Genomic DNA, 19,074 nt, shown 5'->3' with positions numbered 1-19,074 from the left:
TTACGAATTTATAAAAAATTTTCAGACTTTGGAACTACCTTTGCCAGAAACTAAATGCCGATGTCCAGCCATGATCAGGGACAAAGCTTTTCACTTGATGCTACTTTTGAACTGTTCAAGTGGCATTTTTAATAAATTATCATACAATTTAAATTAAACAGACCAATTTATTTTAAATTAAATTAAAAGATTTCCTAAAAAAAAAATACTAAGCTCTTATGCTGATGAAGTAATGCAAGTAATATTTACTATATATATTACATTAGCACAGAACAGAAAGAAATTGAGAACAAAATCAAATATTCAATTTACTAGTAACTCCAAAAGACAGTGGAATTAACATGTCTATTTTTTCTTTTTTTTTAAATATATTTAATTACAGTTTTAGTGATGCTGCTCTGATCAAAGTTTTACCATGGTTTCCTTTGACCTATGCAGGTAAATGAGGAGTAGTTTCTTTTTTATCCATGAAGTACCCATTCAACATCTACTCATCCTTGGCGTGACCTATATAATGTATTATTATGCATCAATCTGAATAAAATATCTATTTCATCTATTTAGTCTTAACTTACCCTGATACATAAGCAGATAAATCATAAACAAGCAGAAGATGCATCTTTCAAGACAGTGAGGAGTATGCTACCCTACTCCCATCCACAGATCTTTGAAATACAACTAGTTTTTGATACCTCGTTACACTTTTTAATAATACAATGGATTATTAAATTCAGTAAAACTTAAAAATAATGTATTATAAATGAAAAATTCACCCATTAAATAAAATAAAAGGTAAAGAAGGATCACAATAAACATTAAACATAATCTCTGTTTAATAATATCAGGCTAATTTTATTATATTAACATTATTTATATGTTATATCCATAAAGTTTTACATATATATATATACAAATTTAAATAACTTAAAGGCAAAGACTTAAAGAAAATGTGTAATTACAAATCCCGAGTCTTAAACTATGTGCTATTATCCTATAAATTAAAACATTATTTACATTATTCATTAGGTAAGTACTAAAAATGTACCAGTACATGTATCTTTCAATAAATTTTAAAGGTATAATATTTTCATAATACATAACTGATATCTCTCTGGAACAAACATTTTAAACAATTTAATATATAATTTGGTTATCATATATCATCATAAAAACAGTAAATTATAATTTTATACGTTTATAATAATAACAATCAATTTAATTTATGTATATATATATATATATACATAATACATATATATATACACACCCTCAGATACATGAAATATTGTCACACATATACATGAAATAGAAATTTATGAGAACTAGGTAAACAGAAAACTTATATTTTTCTATAAAGAAAAATAATTGAATGATAGATAGTACAAAAATAGTAGTTTTAACTTTAAATAAAAGTGTTTTTAATCCCTTAAAAACACTTTTACTTTAATTTGAGCATTCACTATATTGAGTGAAATTTAAGGTAACTGGATTACTTACCAATCAGAAAAATTTATTTTCCAGGAAAATCATATTCTGATTAACTGTGGTCAATATCATAAAGAAGACTAATATAATGTAATTTACTACTTAGAAATATCAATTTATTACAGTCACATGATGCAAATATTTATATTAACAATTTTTTTTTTTTATTTAAACAACTTTTTTATTAAAATAATAAAATAATTTTTAATTCTGTGATGTGTATAAAACACTTTTATTGGAAAAATATTAATTTTATATTGATAGTCAAAATCAAAAAATAATAATCACACTGTAAAAACCATTTTTACAATTTTTATTTTTATTAATAAATTAAAATTAAGAAAAAGTTCAGAAAGAAAATTAAGTTCAGTACTTTAACGTAGTTATAATAAGAGCTCTGAAAAATGTTATTACAAGCTTGAAATTTAGAAGGTAGAAATGAAAAGCAAATAGAAATAACATTAACCAGCAAATAAAAATTATAATAAATAATTTTATAACTCTTTTCTTCATAAATTATTACTGATAAATTATGTAAAACAAGATATAAAAATACCTTGTAAATTAATTAAAAATATTATTGAATATTAATCTGTAATTAGTAAACTGGAGTATAACTATTCATCTCATGCACATCACTGTCAGTCCAATTTGCTATGCAATTTTTTCTACAAAAATCGTATACTTAACTTGCACCATCTGCAAAATTTATTTCAGTTAAATGCATTTCTTTATTTTGTCCAATTTGTAAATTACAGAATTTGATTGGGTTTGCCTCAACATGCAATTTATTTGCTCTTTGGTTCATATTCTCATTCCACAGTTTTATCTATGAAACTTAGCCCACAAAGAAATTAGTATTATTCTTACATTTCTAAGAATAATTTGCCTTTTTCATGAAACAATATGAAAATATTATATATACTGGTAATTCAAGTTATGATCAAAGTACCATTCTAATTAAAAACCATATATGCACTTTGTGAATAACATTCAAATAGTTATAAATTAAGTTACTATCTATAGAAGCAAAAGATTGACATCATTTAATCTTTTTCAGTTTTAAGAACAACCACGGATCCATAAATTTTTTTTAATTTTTACTTTAACAGTTAATTATTATCAGAAAAAGGTTTGGGTAAATTTACCTGACAATGGGAGTATTTATGTGAAGTTTTATTTAGTAACATATACACTGATAAAATATACAAGATTATACACCAGTTTTGGTACATAGGAACCTAAATAATAATACATTATTCTTTTGCTATATTTTGTACATGTATATAAAAAAGATAATTTAATTTCAGAAATTATAACTACTGGTGTGGTCTTATACTCTATTCTGTTTCAATACATAGTTCAGAAATATTGCTGGTTAACTATTTTGTTTTCGTGTTCTAAATATTTAAAATGCAATCCATTAAAAATTAACTGTCCAAAGAGCATAAGTAGTACAACTAGTTTATTGTTAATTCTTAATTATTTTTGTAATTATAATCTTGAACATGTAACTATGTATAGAAAAAATAACAGCAATTAGATTAAATAATTATCAACCTTAGAATATCATGATGTCTAAAATGAATCACTGTGTAAATATTATATGCTGTTATTATAAATTATTTTATGCAATAGTATAAATGAAATGCATTTTAACTTAGAATTCAAATAAGTTTATTCAAAACAATTGAATAGCTATGTCATGCAGTGATAACAGAATTTACAGTAGAGACTGGAGGTATCAACTTCTAAATCAACTTTTCAAGAGGGGAAGGGGAAGTTGGCCATGACCAGAGTGCAGTCTATCTTGAACAATTAATGTGAACATCTCTCTCTCTCTTATTTTCTATTGAGAAATATGTTAATTGTTATGGTAAATATCATGATTACCAAGAAAAATGTAAAGAATTATTGAAAGCTAATCCAATGCTAAATGTGTTGAGATTTAGTACATTTTTAGTAAAAAAGTAACATTTCTTTGATGCTAATATGCCAGGATTATTTTTCTTGTATTAAAAAGTATTTTGGTAGCTACATGATTGTACCATCACCAAACAGATGTAATGTTGTAACTATGTAACAGTAATTTTTTTATTTTTTTTCATTTTAATACAAAGTGTTCTGATTCCAGCCTTCACAAAGGTATGGTATCTAATCTGTTCACTTTTGTATGTTACAATAATGAATACTATGATTTAATGACTACAAAAACATGATAATTTGATAATTAGGTATGTTGTAATTTTTTATGAACTAGTGGTAATTATTTTTTTATTATTTTTTGTTTTATAAAAATTTCCTTTTTTATTAGTTTTAGAAGCAGTTGTGATCAAATACATTGCATGGTAATTATTTACCATATTAAATTACAATTAATTTGAAGGAAATTTACTAAGGAATATGGTAAGCACTACATACATAATAATTGTTATATTACATAGCCTTCTGGTTTCAATATTATTTATTTAATCATTTCCCCCCTCCTTTTTTTGTAATTGAGGATTTATGATCATTGAGAATTAATTTGTTATGCTGTTTTTTTTTTCAGTAATTATTTTATTCCTTCTTAGTTCAACTATTTCTATAATTAACATTCCTTTTTTTAACTATCATCAGGTAAAAAATAATTACATTTTAAAATTTGACAAGTAAACGAACTTTAAATTCAATAAAAATAATTAAACAAAGTTTAGATCTGAAAAATGGGATAAATGGCCTAAAAAATTTCTTAAATATACTAGAATTATAAAAGAATTCTGAAGTTTAAGTCAACAAGTAAATAATTACTTTAAAAGAATGTAACAGAAATAAATTTAACTTTTTTTTTTTTTAATTTTTTGTCCAGATTTAAATATTAATTTTTATCAGAATTTAATAAGTGGAATAAATAATCAAAAATACTTTTTAATTGCTAGTATAAAAATATTTCTATTTACAATAAATATAAAAATACAGAGTAACTTATTTCACTCATGAACCTGTCAATACACAGGTATAACTGTAAAATTCTGAATAAATGTAATATTTAATAGAATTTATAAATATCATTCAATAACATTAAAATTTTCTCTACAACAAGAACATTTAATTTTTTATTTATTTATTTTTTTTTTATACACGTATAATAATAGTTTAAGCAGACGATATAGATACATATTAATTAATTTTATTTTTCTTTTCAATCAAAGTTTAATTATAAAAAAAGATCTCTTAAATCTTATTTCACCATATTCTAATTAAACAATATAAAGTTATTAAGTTTTAATTAAATTATAAACAAATAAATATTAATTACATTAAATATTTATTTACATTAAAAAGGTGTTTTATTTTCATTTAATTGGTTTAGTTATTTTGTCTTATATTACTCCGGTGACTTGTTTCTGTTAAAAACCCATTACACTAATAAATACATATTATACAGGTGTAACTTTTATTATCATTGTAATCTTCTGTCAGAGAAAATGTAGTAAAATTTGTTTTCAGTCTAAGGTTTCTGTAATTTTCTGTAGGGTTTTATTTTGAAATAATGAAATTCCTGAAAAAATAAACTTATTAATATTTAATTTGATATTTTATCTAACTAAAACATAATTTAAAAAAATGGTGTTTCACATTTTCCAGCCAATTAATTCATAGTTGTTAAAAACATAATATTACAAGAAATATGTATATATTTTCACTTAGATTGTTGATATAAATATTAATTACAGATACATGAATATTAATAAAATGTGTGCCATCTTCTTAATATAAAAACCACATAACTCCAAAAAAATAAATTCTCAGATTTTTGTTCCACAATGTTGTCAACAGTACTCTAACATCCATTTCAAACCTTATACCTCAAAAAAATTATTTCATTAGAAAAAAGGGACATATGATTTAAAGAAAAGTTTTTATTTTGCAAACCTGCTATCTCCACAATTGCATTGTGTTTTATTAAGGTTAATGGCTCCACTTTGTTTCATTATTCCAGAAGCCTTTCACTGACAATTGGCAATTTGTTAAGAATCATTTCAAGAAGCAAGTACCAGTGTATCTTTTAAAGTATGTCTTTGCTTCTTATTTTAATATAAACATTAGACAAAAACATCAATTAAGATACTGGAATTATGAGGTTTGCACTACTCTTTGGAGTAATCTAATAACAGACAACAGTTAATTAAGTGTTTTGACAAAAAAATTTTTTAAATGTTCTGCTCTCATCTTTTCTTTTAGGGATTATTATTATTTTTTTTTTAATGAGTAAATATTTGTATTATATGTCATTATAATTATTTAGTCGTTACTTTGGAGTTACTTGTCTTTTATTCTATTTATTTTGGAGTAACATGTTTTGCAATGTTAATGTGCCATGGAATTACATGATTTGAGTGTGTTACCTACAATTTTGTTTTACGGTTCCAGGATTTATATGGTCAGTTTAAGCATGCTATATGCTGAATTGAGGCTCATATCAATTTTCTTCAGGATGGATAGAAGAGTAGATCAGGTACTCAATTTGTTGAAAAAGAATTATAGAGAAAATGATTCATACAATTTTATAGAGGAAATGATTCTTATAAAAGATACATAGACAATGAGAAAATACATAGATTCATACATAGTATTAGAGAATATCTCAGTAAAATGCATCCAGGCAACTGTACACCCTATTCCTAATCAAGAATAAAATGTTAACAAGACTTAATTTTACTACTGATGCTTTAATTGCCCTAAGTTTAGTAAACGATACCTCTCTCTTTATTAAAACGAATTTGAACAGTAACATTAATCTGTAGAATTGTATTACCTGCCTTAATGAAGAAAAAAAAAAATATCTTTAATAAAGAGAATGTTCTTAATAATACAGCTATCAAGAGACCTTTGCCACTACCAAAAATACAATTCAAAACAATAAAATGAGTACTAGAAGATCTAAGAAAAAAATACTGATTATACTGAAAACAATGTTGTTAGACCTAACAGTTTTCCGAACTTGTATAAAAACAGGCAAAAAGTTCAAACATTTTTAAGTCCTAAAACTAAGCAGGAGAATAACTAAAACCTTGCGAATAAATCTTAGGATGAGCTGTAAATAGTTTTAAGTCATTGTGTTTTACTATTTATAAAATAAAATTAAAAATATTTGAAATCAAATACTATCAATCCTTTTTATTTAGCAACTTTTACTATAGTACTGAACCACCCAAAAAAGGTGCTTTTAAGGTCTAGCTCTTATAAGAGAATCCATTAAACTTCAAGCAAACCATGCAACTCCAAACAGGAAACCAATTAAATCCAGATGTCAGAATAACAAACACACATAACTCCTAATAGAAAACAACACACTCCAAATCTCTTAACCCACTATTTTATTTGATTTTATGTAAATACAAAAAAAATGTTTTACATCAAAATCTAATAACAAATATAAAATTCAATAATTTAACAAGTGTTTCAGTTAACGTAATTATTCAATTTTTTGTGTCTCCTGTAACACTGGAGAAATGGCAGCTACATGGTTTTATAATTAAGCAGATAAACATACAGTTATGCTGATTACACTAAGAGGATTTAGCTAACACACAAAAATTTTAACATCAAAAAAAATTAAATACAGAATTTTAAATATATTATAAATCTAATATAATAATATCTGCTTTGATACTGAATAAAACTGAATAACTGTATACAAAGCACATTTTAAAAGTAAACCTCTCACACTTTAACTATGTGTAAATATAAAAGTGACATCCTTATTATATTCCAAATTAATGTGTTTAATGAGTTCCTTGCTTTAAATTACACAGACCAATATTTATTTTCTGAAAAAAGTGGATTTAATTGATTTTTGATTGTATGCATCTCGTTTAAAAAGGTATACAATAAAATACAAAATCAATTGAGATAGTTAATTTATATAATAAAATAACTATAAATTTTAAGAGTAGTAAAACTAATAAAATAATTTTGTATTATTATACTTAACTCCATTATATGGGATAATAAATAAATATTACAAAAATATATTTAGAAAATTAAAAGTACTTAAAATTTAATTTACACATTTAATAAAATAAAATATAATTAAATTAATATTACATCATTAGACAATAGACTTAATTACAATCTATTTATGCACTACAATAATAACACTATAACAAAATAAACTTTACAAATTTATAATTATTTTTATTGTACCATATCACATTTTAATTACTGAAAAATAATATTCTTTTCTATTATAAGATTATTATTGATAATCTTATTTTAATTCTTCATAAATTTCATTACATTCACATCTTTAACATATAATTCAATATATATATAAATACTTTAGATATCAGTAATTAAGAGGTGGTTCTTGTTTTGCGCCAGTTAGATTTTATATGTTACACATATATATATTTTTTTAAATTTATATTTCAAGAGAAAACATCACTAATAAAAAAGGCAGTTCTCATTTGGTAAGGATAACGAAAAAGTAAGAAGTTTAATTACAAAGTTATTATATCAATTTCCAAATCAAAATATTTCCTATGTCCTGAATAAAACTTCAAAGCAATGTAATTACTAAAACAATAGATAAATCCTGTCATCTAACATAAAAATTAGGCCTAAATGAATTACATGAAAATTTAAGACAAAATAAGAATTAAGGAAATCTAGGCCTCCAATTAAATGATTAGCAGACGAAGTAGCATTTTGAAATATACAAACAAAAAATTATAGATAATTTACAGAAAATTATATAACACATGTAACAATATGTTGCTGACATGCAGTACTAGCATACATCACAACAGTGATATAATAACAAAAATGATGAAAGTGTAACTATAAAGAAAAAGTATTATCATAAAAGTGGAGATTTTTAGAGATGTATTTTCACAGGGGAAATAAATAAATAAACAAAAAAGTTGAGCATATCACATATTGAGAAATTTTATCAAAAATAAATTCTATAGCTCCAAAACAATTCCAAGATGCTTCATATATTGTGTATGGGTAGAAAAGAAAAATGATTAAGAAAAGAATCTGAACTCAGTACTAATACTATTTCTACTATATATTTTAAAACGCATACTTTTTTTTGATGATATCAAAGCCATCGAGAGGTGAACAAAATGTGAAAAACAACAGCTGAAATCCAGATGAAAAAGTTATGTTCTTGGATGTGCTAAATTATAAATATAATATTTATCAGCATGCTGATGACTGAAAATAATTTTAAATGTTTAAGGGATGAGAATAAACATCCTGAGGGTCCATAAAGAAAATATTACTCTACTTTGAACTTCACATTAAGCCATTCTTTTAAGATTGATTAAATATCTATCAGTTATATAATAAAAAAGATATTATTTAAACACCATAAAAATTAAGGTAGCAATTATTTCTTAGTGTTCCACAAAATTATGAGAATAAAAAGATAATTTGACTCCTATATGCATTCAATGACAATTTAAATTTAATGTTAACACCTAAGATAGGTATCTTATAAAAGAAAAATGGACAGTTCTTATTTGGCAAGGATAAAAAAGTAGTAAAAATTAAACCAATCACAGTGTGTAGGATAAATTAATTACTCTTAACTAAATGCTAAAGCTACTACTCATAAGTGACACGCATGATCACTAGCTTTGTATTAGTAACCATTGAAGACTTTACTTAATTGGTAAAATAAAAGATTTAAACAAATTTCTAAAGTGACTGAACTGTTTTCTTCTATAAACTAATAAAAGAACTAAATTTCCTAATAATTCTTAAAAATCGGAATTTCAAAGCTTAATTTCCTAAATAATTTTCTACAACTTAAAAAGAAATACATTCAATTTCAAAAAAAAAAGTACGTAATTTTCCATTTACCTTGTTTCTTTGAAGTAATTGTCCGTTTTCATAGAATTTATGAATTAACTACACCGACATACCTGTATTGTATTCAATATAATCCTGTTATTTTCAGTAAAATTTAAATTACATCAATAAGTACAGTAAAATAATTCTACAAGTCCAATGAATGTGCTGTGACATGCATTGGCTGCAAAAGGGTTATGTTCAGTGGTAGCATCAATTACAATTTAGAACAGATAATTTTGAATTTAAATTGACTTTTAACAGAAGGAAATCATAACAGAATAATATAAAAAAGACTGAAAAAATTAAATGACACAGGATGATGAATTTGGTGAACTTGTGGCAGTGAAATTGTTAACAGGTTCAATGTTGAAGAAGAAAAGAACAGATAAGGATATACTCTTCCTAGATCTGACTATATATTACATTTAATTGTCACGCTTTTAGAAAATATATTTATATAATACTTTTGATAATAAAATAACTACACAAACTGAGAACTACCTTTGCCTAAATAAACAGTTTAATAGACAGGAGACAAATCAAGAGTAAGATTACGTATAGCATTATTTCTGGTTGTGCGAGATGATTTAATTATCTGAATCACCATGGTCTTGCAATCATGGCACACTATCATCTGTAGGCCTTTTAATTTTTCAACTTTCTCTGTCGGACGACCTAGAGTTTTTGATCTGTTCAATTTTCCTCTGAAAAAAAAACAATCACAATATTAATATTTCAAATGATAATGCATTTCTATTTCAACTGAATAATTAAAAATTATAAAAAATTGAATGAGTGAATAATGATAATCAATTATTTAAATTTCAATATCATTTATTAAACAAAAATGAAAAAAGAAGGATAGAAATAAATTTAGTCTGCAGATAATTCCTTTAGAATAAGTTAATGTGACTGAATATTATTGTGAAACAGAAAGAAATTACACTTACATACCCCATGGCTCAGTAATACAGACAATTTTATTAAAATAAGAGTATGTAAGGTTAAAGAATTACATGATTTGAAATAATTACACCAATCACCAATCACCAAGAAAACAATTACACCAATCACAAAGTGTGTAAGATAAATGAATAATCTTAAAATGTTAAATACTAAAAATTAAAATACTAAAAATACTCTTAAAATACTAAATATTAAAGCTACTATGTTATGTAACAAGCATGATCACTAGCTTTGTATCAGTAACCATTGAAAACTTTATTTAATTGGTAAAATAAAAAATTTAAACAAATCTCTATAGTGATTGAACTGTTTTTTAATACAGTCTAATAAACAACTTCCAACGGGTAAGTCTAAGAAACCAACTTCCTAACTGTATTTTAACCCTACACTACATACTGGGAAAGATTTGGAAAGTTTGTTTTTAATAATATTTTATCAGTGTAAAATTTTAACTCCTGCGGCAGCATATTGTGGCATTCTGGGAACACATAAAATAAAAATTCTATCATTGATTACCAACATAATGGTTTAAAATTTCTCTCATGTGTTGTTTTCTTCAAAGCTTTTATGATCGCACCTGAAGTGAAATAGCTGTACTTTATATTCCATCATAGACTGTTTCTAATTGTCCAAGATTGAATTAAAAATTATCTATGCATTTATTGATAATTTTTAAAGGTAAAACACAGGTGATATGGATGAAAAGTTACTTTTATTTTTTCTTTGTCCGTGGAAAATAACTGTTCCTACTTTGGAACATCATGCAATACAGTTGTGAAGTTATGTTGCTATTTTGGTTATGGTTGTTTCGCAATTTGCATTTCAATGACTCTACATTGATGCTACTGGCTGACAATCCCAACCATAACAAACATCATAAAATAAGAACTGCTTTAAACATAAAATTTCACTCTATTGCATTATATGAACAAGTCAGTTGATCAACAATTGTGTTCAACTAAATCAAGAATTTATCTAAAGCAGCACATCCTTCTAAGCCTCAAAAATGGAGCTATAAACTTTTCTTTCTAGCTGGAAGCTCAGGCTTTGCTTATAACAGAGATGTATACTGGACTTGAGAATAATCCCAACTAAACAGTTCATTTCAATGAACTTGACTTAAGAGCCTCTCCAAATGTTGTAGACTTTTTAGAATAATTCCAGAAAACATGCATTATAAGTTTTTCTGGCAATTATACTTCTTTACAGTTGCTAGTATTAATGGAGCAAAATGGTATTAATTACCTTGAAACTTCTAAAAGAAACAGAATCCCAAATCTTAACTTACTGTTTTCAGTTAATGATCAAAAACTTCCCACTAATGAGACAAATAAATGATTCCAAAAGAAACAACAGCAGGATTAAAAATCCAAAATTCTAGAAGGTGAAAGTTTTGAACTTTCCACAAACGTTGATGGTGTAGATGTAACAGCTGTAAATTGGTATGATAACAAAATGGTGTCAATGATATCAACCTATGTTGGGAGGCAGCACACAGGCAAAGTTTTGGGGTTTAACTGAGAAACTAGGGGAAAAAACCCATTGATTGCCTAAAATTGTGATATTTGATTCAACACATGGGCCGAGTAGGTCTTCTGAATTCTATTTTGGGACTATACAGAATTGCAATTAGAAGTAAAAAATAGGACTTTAAATTATTTTATCATTTATTAGATTAAGAAATTGCACACTGTTGGTTGATGTACAGAAAAATCTACGTAGAAAAACAACTACCATCCATCAGACAAGCAGATTTCCAACAAGATCTTGCTGTTTCTCTCTGCAAATATAATGCTACTTTTTGGAAGAAAAAGAAAACGCCCTTCTGCTCAACTAGAGTGGGATTTTCAGGTAAAAAGAGAGGTCCATTCTCTACAGCTCCTCCAAAAGATGTCAGGTTAGATGGGTTTGAACATCGACCAGATATTGTTGAGGAAAGCCATTGATGTAAATTTCCTAATTGTGGAAAATAATCTTCAGTAAACTGCATACACTGCAGTTTTCTTTGTTTTAATAGAAATAATTGTTTTAAAAATGTTCATACTCTGTAAACATTTGTGAGTTAATTGCATTTTATTTCGTAAATATTGGTTGTTCCATCAATTATTTAGACCAAGCGATTCAAGCATGAAGATGAAAGTGTTTGAAAATATGTTAAATATTTTAAAAAAAACTAAAATATCAATAAATTAAAACTATGCGTGTTAAAAAAATTTATACAAATGTGTTGTAAAATTGTCATATTCATAGAAATATGCACAATTACTAAGATTAATTTCGTTAATATTATTTTATTAATATTATATATTTTTCTTTGGAAGTCTTCAAAATAAGCGGGTAGCTTATTATTTAATTTTTAATTTATCTACTATACTTTAGACTGAAACTGAGATATATCATGATGTTCTGTAAATGTAACAAATAAATTTGGTGTATTTTATAGCAGGATGTTTCAATTTTGGAATTAATTTTTTTTTTGTTTTTAGGTATATATCTAACTATTTGGAATTCTTGCAGTAAAATGACTAGGTGTCTTTAACCCTTCATTGCTTGATATTTTATATTGAAAAGAAAAAAAATTGTTCAAATTCTATATGTGTAATATAGCTACAAAAAGATATTTAACAATTTTTTTTCTTTTAAATATAAAATATCATGCAACGAAGAGTTAAAGACACATCCTAGTCATTTTACTGCAAGAATTGCAGGTAGTTAGATATATACCTAAAATGCATTAAAAAGTTGACTGTTGACAACAGTGTCCTCAGCTATTATATAATTTATTCACAATACTCTAGTTCTCACCAAGTTGAAGAATGAAAAGCTGTTATTACAAACAAGCAAAATTTGTTATTTAAACATCTAAAAACTATTTAAAATCATTGCCAAAACAATGTTTAAAATGACTTCCTAGACTGTTTTACACAAGTCTAGTGTGATGAACAAAATTAAAAAAACAAGAGCTTTACAGTCACCTCTTCTAACATAGTCAACAGTACTTATTAAAAACAAAATAAAAATAAAAAATATTTTTTCTATTTAATACAACCCACCTAGTGGTCTAGTGATTAGCTTGTCATCGCAAATCAGTTGTTTAACAGCTGATTTTTGAAGTTGAAGGTTCTGAGATTTGAATCCTAGTAATACAAATTTAAATATTAAACAGTGGATACCAATGTACTTTGGTAGTAGGGGTTCAATTAATCACACAACTCAAAAATGGTCGGCCTGAGTTATCGGTGTAATACAAAATTACACCTCATTTACATATCATACATATCATCCTCATCATACTGAGCCATGGGATGGGGGTTGTTTATTGTTCACTAGTTGAATAGACTGCAATGTACATTAGAAAAAAATTTTTTTTTTTAATTTACTACAACTATTAAACTGTTGACAAATATACACTAAAAAACTCAAATTCATCAGGAATACAATAGTAGCACTTTCCCCACATACCTAATTATTTCTGATGGTGTATATGCTGGACTCGGTGGGGGAAGAGATTGTGGACCACCACTTTCAGAAATAAGACTGGTAGACATCTGTGATGGTGGTGCAGAACGATTCACTTTTGGTGATGCAGGAGCGCTGCCAACACCTGCTCTAACTGCTGGTTCTGGTACAAGAAGTTTAGATACTAAAGATCTAGGAAAGCTATCATCATCTGGTGATAGTAAACTGGGGCTTAGGGCAACAACAGGTACATGAGCAAAGTGTTCAGTTGGAATTCGCATCTAAAAAAATCACAAAAAAGTAATTTTATACCTAAAATATTAACAATTTAAAATATCAGTATCAAATATTAGAAATAGAAGTTAGTTGTTTACTACTTAGAAATTAATTGATACATAAATTTTAAATTGCTCAATAAACATTCACTTCTCATATTTATATTATCTAAAAATGTACAAAGAAATAATTTCAGGAACTGCAACCGCAGCACTTTATAATAAAATATAATACAAACCGTTATCTTATTAAAAAAATTCCACTTAAGTAAATAAGTTTATGCAACAAGGATTCGTTGTCAAAGATTTGTTAAAACCTTAAAATCATTACCTAAGCATAACACAAAATATTATTTATTCACTTTCATAGCCATATTTTGATATTGCTAAGAAGAAAAATAGCGAAATAATTTTAAACATTAGATTAATAAGTAAGAGCAAAAAATATATGTACAATTTTAAACATGTTATGTAGTGTGTTGAAATGAGTAAACAAAAATCACCTATACTAGTATTTAATTCAGTTGATCATGACATTTATGAGTTTTTACAACAATGGTAGTTCATTAACTACCATTCAGTATTTTATAACTGATGATAAATCCATAAATTCATGTGTAATTTTTTTAAATAATACACAATACAAAAAATACAATATATAATACACAATAACATTTGCTTCGCATATACATGCTAAAAAAATTGCTTTTTGAGGTGATTTTGTCTAATTTAATTTTTAACTATTTCTGCATCGGTTATGAGTTTTTAGAACCAGAAAAATAAGTTTTTAAAATCCAATCAATGATAATTTACTTATAGCTACGAAATAGTTAATACCACTGCAAAGAATAATAAACTGCGTAGAACTGCGCAAGAAAACAAACTTTTTGTTTTAGACACCCTCACCGTTTAGCAGTCAGAAACGCACTGATTTTCAGAGCACAAAGCACTACATACGCTCGATTAAGGAGTAAAATTTACACACAAGCATCAAGTTTAATCTTGCTCACCACTGTAACTAACTGCATAAGCACATATGAAGAAAACCAATACAACCTGTTATCTGTTGTCAACCTTAAATTTAGCATAACTTAAGAATGACTCAACCAATCTTCAAGTTCTTACATACTCTTCTACAGCAAATCTAAATTTAAATAAAATTGATCTATAGTTTTGAAAATTTTCGAGCCACAAAATTTTCAAATATTTTGGTTTGGATCAATTGAGTACACACTTCTACAGTAATAGATCTAGTAGTTTGGAGATTTTCAAGCCACAAATTTTTGTACATAGGTCTATAAATAAGGAAATTCATTTTAAGTGAATGGAATTTTTTTACTCTTCATACCTTAAAACATAAAAATAAATTCAATTTCACCCATCAATTCCACCATGTTCCAGAAAGTAACACTGTACTTTTCTTTGAAAAGTAAAAAAATTCCATTTTTAATACAGCAATAAATATTCATAAGAATATACTGCAATATTAAATAAATATTTTTGAAAAACATTTTACTGTTTTTAAGAAAAATATCCATTTAATATTATAAATTTTACTGTTAAATCAGATAATATATTTCATACAATGATTAAAATTTTAAACATGGATGTGTTTCCTACACAGAAATATTGGTCAGTTGACTGTTATCAATACTGTGTTCACTTAATAGAAGGGGGTTTGTAATAGTTGTAGCACATTAAAGACTGATCCCAAGTTTTAGCTGAGCTGGCATCTCAATAATATAAGGAGAATGGGTAGCTCACATCTGATGTAATTAAGGCTTTCTGTTAATATGCCTCAATATTCTCAAAGAAGTGTAAATGCTGGCCTGTGGTACGTATCTACAAATAAGATTTAACTGTATGGAAGTTACAAAATATGAACCTTTTTGACCAATCTCTAGGACAGAGTGCTACCATCTCAATTTTTAATCTAAAAGATCCCAGGTTCAAATCCAGATTCAAACACAGAAAAATTTCCATATTCCCACACGAAATTCTCTAAGCTTACTTAATGAATTAATCATATAAAAAAAAATTCTGGTAGGAGAATCTAACATTTTGTATACAATGAAGAATAGAGCACTAACACTTATCTCTAAAGAAAAAATATTACTACATTTGAGTGGCATATTCAATCTCTTACCTATCAACTGAAAGAAAAAACTTTGTGGATGCTTTATTTCAAAGTTGTTTGAAACATACTTATCTTACGGGAAGTAGTACTGGAGATTTTTTGTTAAGTAAATATTTCATCTAATTCAACGACAAAAAAGTTATTTAGAAATTTATTAAAAAACTGATAATTACTTTATTTAACTATGATTATTACTAAACCAGATATCTTCAAAGTGGTGCAATTTTGTATACACATGCCAAAAAAGACAAAATTATTAATAAGTATGAATTTTTATGTATAAGTTTGAAATAACAAAACTGTTCTTTCCTATTATTTCAATTAATATTCAGACTGAAGTCAAAAAGTTATATTGCAAGAAAAGTTTTGGTTTGCAATATACAATGATGTGAATAAAATGTACTAAATAATCAAGTTTATTTTTGGTGAAAAAATTATTCAAAAAAATTTTCATTTTTTTCAAGAAAAACGTTATAATGCATATATAACACATAATTTTATTTTCAACTTCTTAATTTCTTTAATTTTTTTTCTTTCTAATGAAAAAATATTATCTTTTATCTTACTTACATTTTAAAAATTTTGTAAATTTACAAACATTACCTGATTGTTTGAACTTATGGATCTTTAGAATAATATCTACACACTTTTAAACTGCCAAATAATAAATATTATAAATAGTTAACTAGTTAGAGTTAACCATTTATAGAAGAAATGTTTTATTATTTTAAAATAATAAAACAAGAGATGTGCATTGGAAGGGGAATGGGACTAAGTATTCAAAATTCACTAACCTCTTTCATTATATATAATTAAAAATTAACAGAGAAGACATAACAAAAAGCAAAAGGTGTAGCAGTATGATCAGAAAGAATAAAGAAAATCAAGTTAGCAGCTAACCAAGCCGTTCAAATTTAAATAGAAACTGTAATTTATGATAGATTATATTAAAAATTAAAAAACAGTTCAAAATTAAGATTAACATAAAAATGGAAGTGATGAGGAGTTTACACAAAAGAAGGCTCTTTTAACATATCTCTGAGAATAAATTACACATATATCTTAAATATCTTTCTGAGAAATTGGAATGGAATGCAAAGTTAGCGGGAGTTTATAAATTCTCCCTTCAGATCGCAGAACCTGGACAGAGTCCCTTGCTGCTGGATGATTCAATCGGGCATGTTTTTAAAAGGTTTATTTTAAGTGACGGGTCTAATTTTTCAAGTTTTGTCTTATTTAATATTTAGTATTTTTAAGGACTGATTTAATTGCATTCCAATCCGTTGTTAAACCAGCGTTATCGAACCCATTTTATGGGCCGACCGCGGAAGGCTAGGCTTATGCAACCTGTCCTCCCGATGTAATTCCCCTTCTGAGAAATTACAAAGAACAAGTAAGTTCATTTAAGTAATTGGGAAGTTCCCAGAAAATGTATTAAGGTAAAAAGCAAAATATCTAGGAAAAAGTTTTTGAAAAGGCAAAAGGATTGCTTACAGTAAAAAGAATCCAAATTGGACTCAGAAAAAAGTCAGCCAAATGCTCTGTATAGGTTGTGCAATCATACAGATCTGAGTCTTAAGTAGAGATAAAGAAAGAAGATAAAAAGTTGATTAATACTGAAATGTGGTTATGGAGAAGAACTGGGGAAATGAAATGGGTAGACAGAGAAATGAAGAAGTATTCAGAATAAGAAGAGAGAAGCAGGATTGACAGGGGAGCAGAAGAACAAAAGTAGAACACGAGATGATAAAAAAGGAAAACATGTTTATTAAGGTATATACCTAGAAATGTTTTCAGTTATGTATAACAAAGGGTAAAGTGGAAGGAAGCAGAGGAAAAAGGTAAGAAAAGTGAACAAAGATGCTAAGAACGGAAAACAATTTGGTAATGTTCAATGAAAACTGTTAAAAGAAATTCATGCAAGATGAAAACATTATGATTATAAACTGGAATTCAATCCATTTTGTATATCCAAATTAAATAAAACTGAAGTTCATTTTAAAAATTTGGTTAACATACCTTTGAATAACACTTGGCACAAACTGTCCTTTTGCATAATTTACATATCTGTCCCCAAGGTCCAAATATACTGAACCGTGTTTTCATGCATAGGAAGCATACCTAGAAATAAAAAAATACTATAAATAAAATAAAAACAATTAAAATATTTGTAGGTGATACACAAATTTAACAAAAACAGTTCTCCACTGATGATTATGGAATTAACAATGGAAATAAAATTTAATACATTTATTTTATTAAATAAAAAAAGAGCAAAAATAAATACATTCAATTTTTCCTACACTTTTAATTAGTTGGTAGCTCATGCTATTCAATCATCAACCTTGTTTAATCTATAACATTGCATACTCTAATTCTTTCAATAGTAAGTTTCAGAGAATTTATCTGCTGGTATGAAGTTTTTAAAAATCTATAAAACTACCTTTGAACTATCAAATTTAAAACTCTTAGTACAATATTTCTATGTATTTCCCATACAAATTTGATGTTATAGTCGGTACGATTTGATTTGATAACACCATCAAAAATATTTTCATCACTTATGCACCCATTTTCAACATACTTTCACACTTACTGTTAATTTCATCACATTAGGGGTACATTATTTGTAACAAACTCCTGTATAACTAGATCAGTATATATGGCAATCTGAATACAGTAGCCTTCTTTATTCATGTTATTAAATAAATAACTTTCATATTATATTCAGAGATGGTTTTAAGATCCACAAGCCCCTAGACCTTCTTTTTAATTTCATACCAACTGGGATATCAAAATGTAATTTTTTGTTAACTTAAAATGAATTAACAAAAAAATTAAACTTAAAATGAATTTATACCAATCTCAATTTAGCATACATAAAATTACAAATAAAAAAATTCG

General features: G+C 26.1%; 1 protein-coding gene across 4 annotated transcripts in view; it reads right to left on the bottom strand.

The window, feature by feature from the left end:
* Positions 1–827: 827 nt before the first annotated feature.
* The window catches only part of spir (spire type actin nucleation factor), a 713,663-nt gene continuing 695,416 nt past the window's right edge, over positions 828–19,074 (bottom strand). For 3 of the 4 annotated variants that reach the window (XM_075355415.1, XM_075355418.1, XM_075355419.1), the window contains 3 exons: positions 18,190–18,291; positions 13,762–14,039; positions 828–10,037 (listed from right to left, as the gene is read on the bottom strand). In XM_075355415.1, the coding sequence (XP_075211530.1) occupies positions 9,854–10,037; positions 13,762–14,039; positions 18,190–18,291 (564 nt within the window). In that variant the 3' untranslated portion in view covers positions 828–9,853. The remainder of the gene's footprint in view (positions 10,038–13,761; positions 14,040–18,189; positions 18,292–19,074) is intronic. The other variant, XM_075355416.1, reaches the window with a different exon arrangement.

Source organism: Lycorma delicatula, chromosome 2 (genome assembly GCF_047948215.1).
Source record: "Lycorma delicatula isolate Av1 chromosome 2, ASM4794821v1, whole genome shotgun sequence".
Classification (NCBI taxonomy): domain Eukaryota; kingdom Metazoa; phylum Arthropoda; class Insecta; order Hemiptera; family Fulgoridae; genus Lycorma; species Lycorma delicatula.
This window is presented reverse-complemented; position numbering and strand designations above follow the sequence as displayed.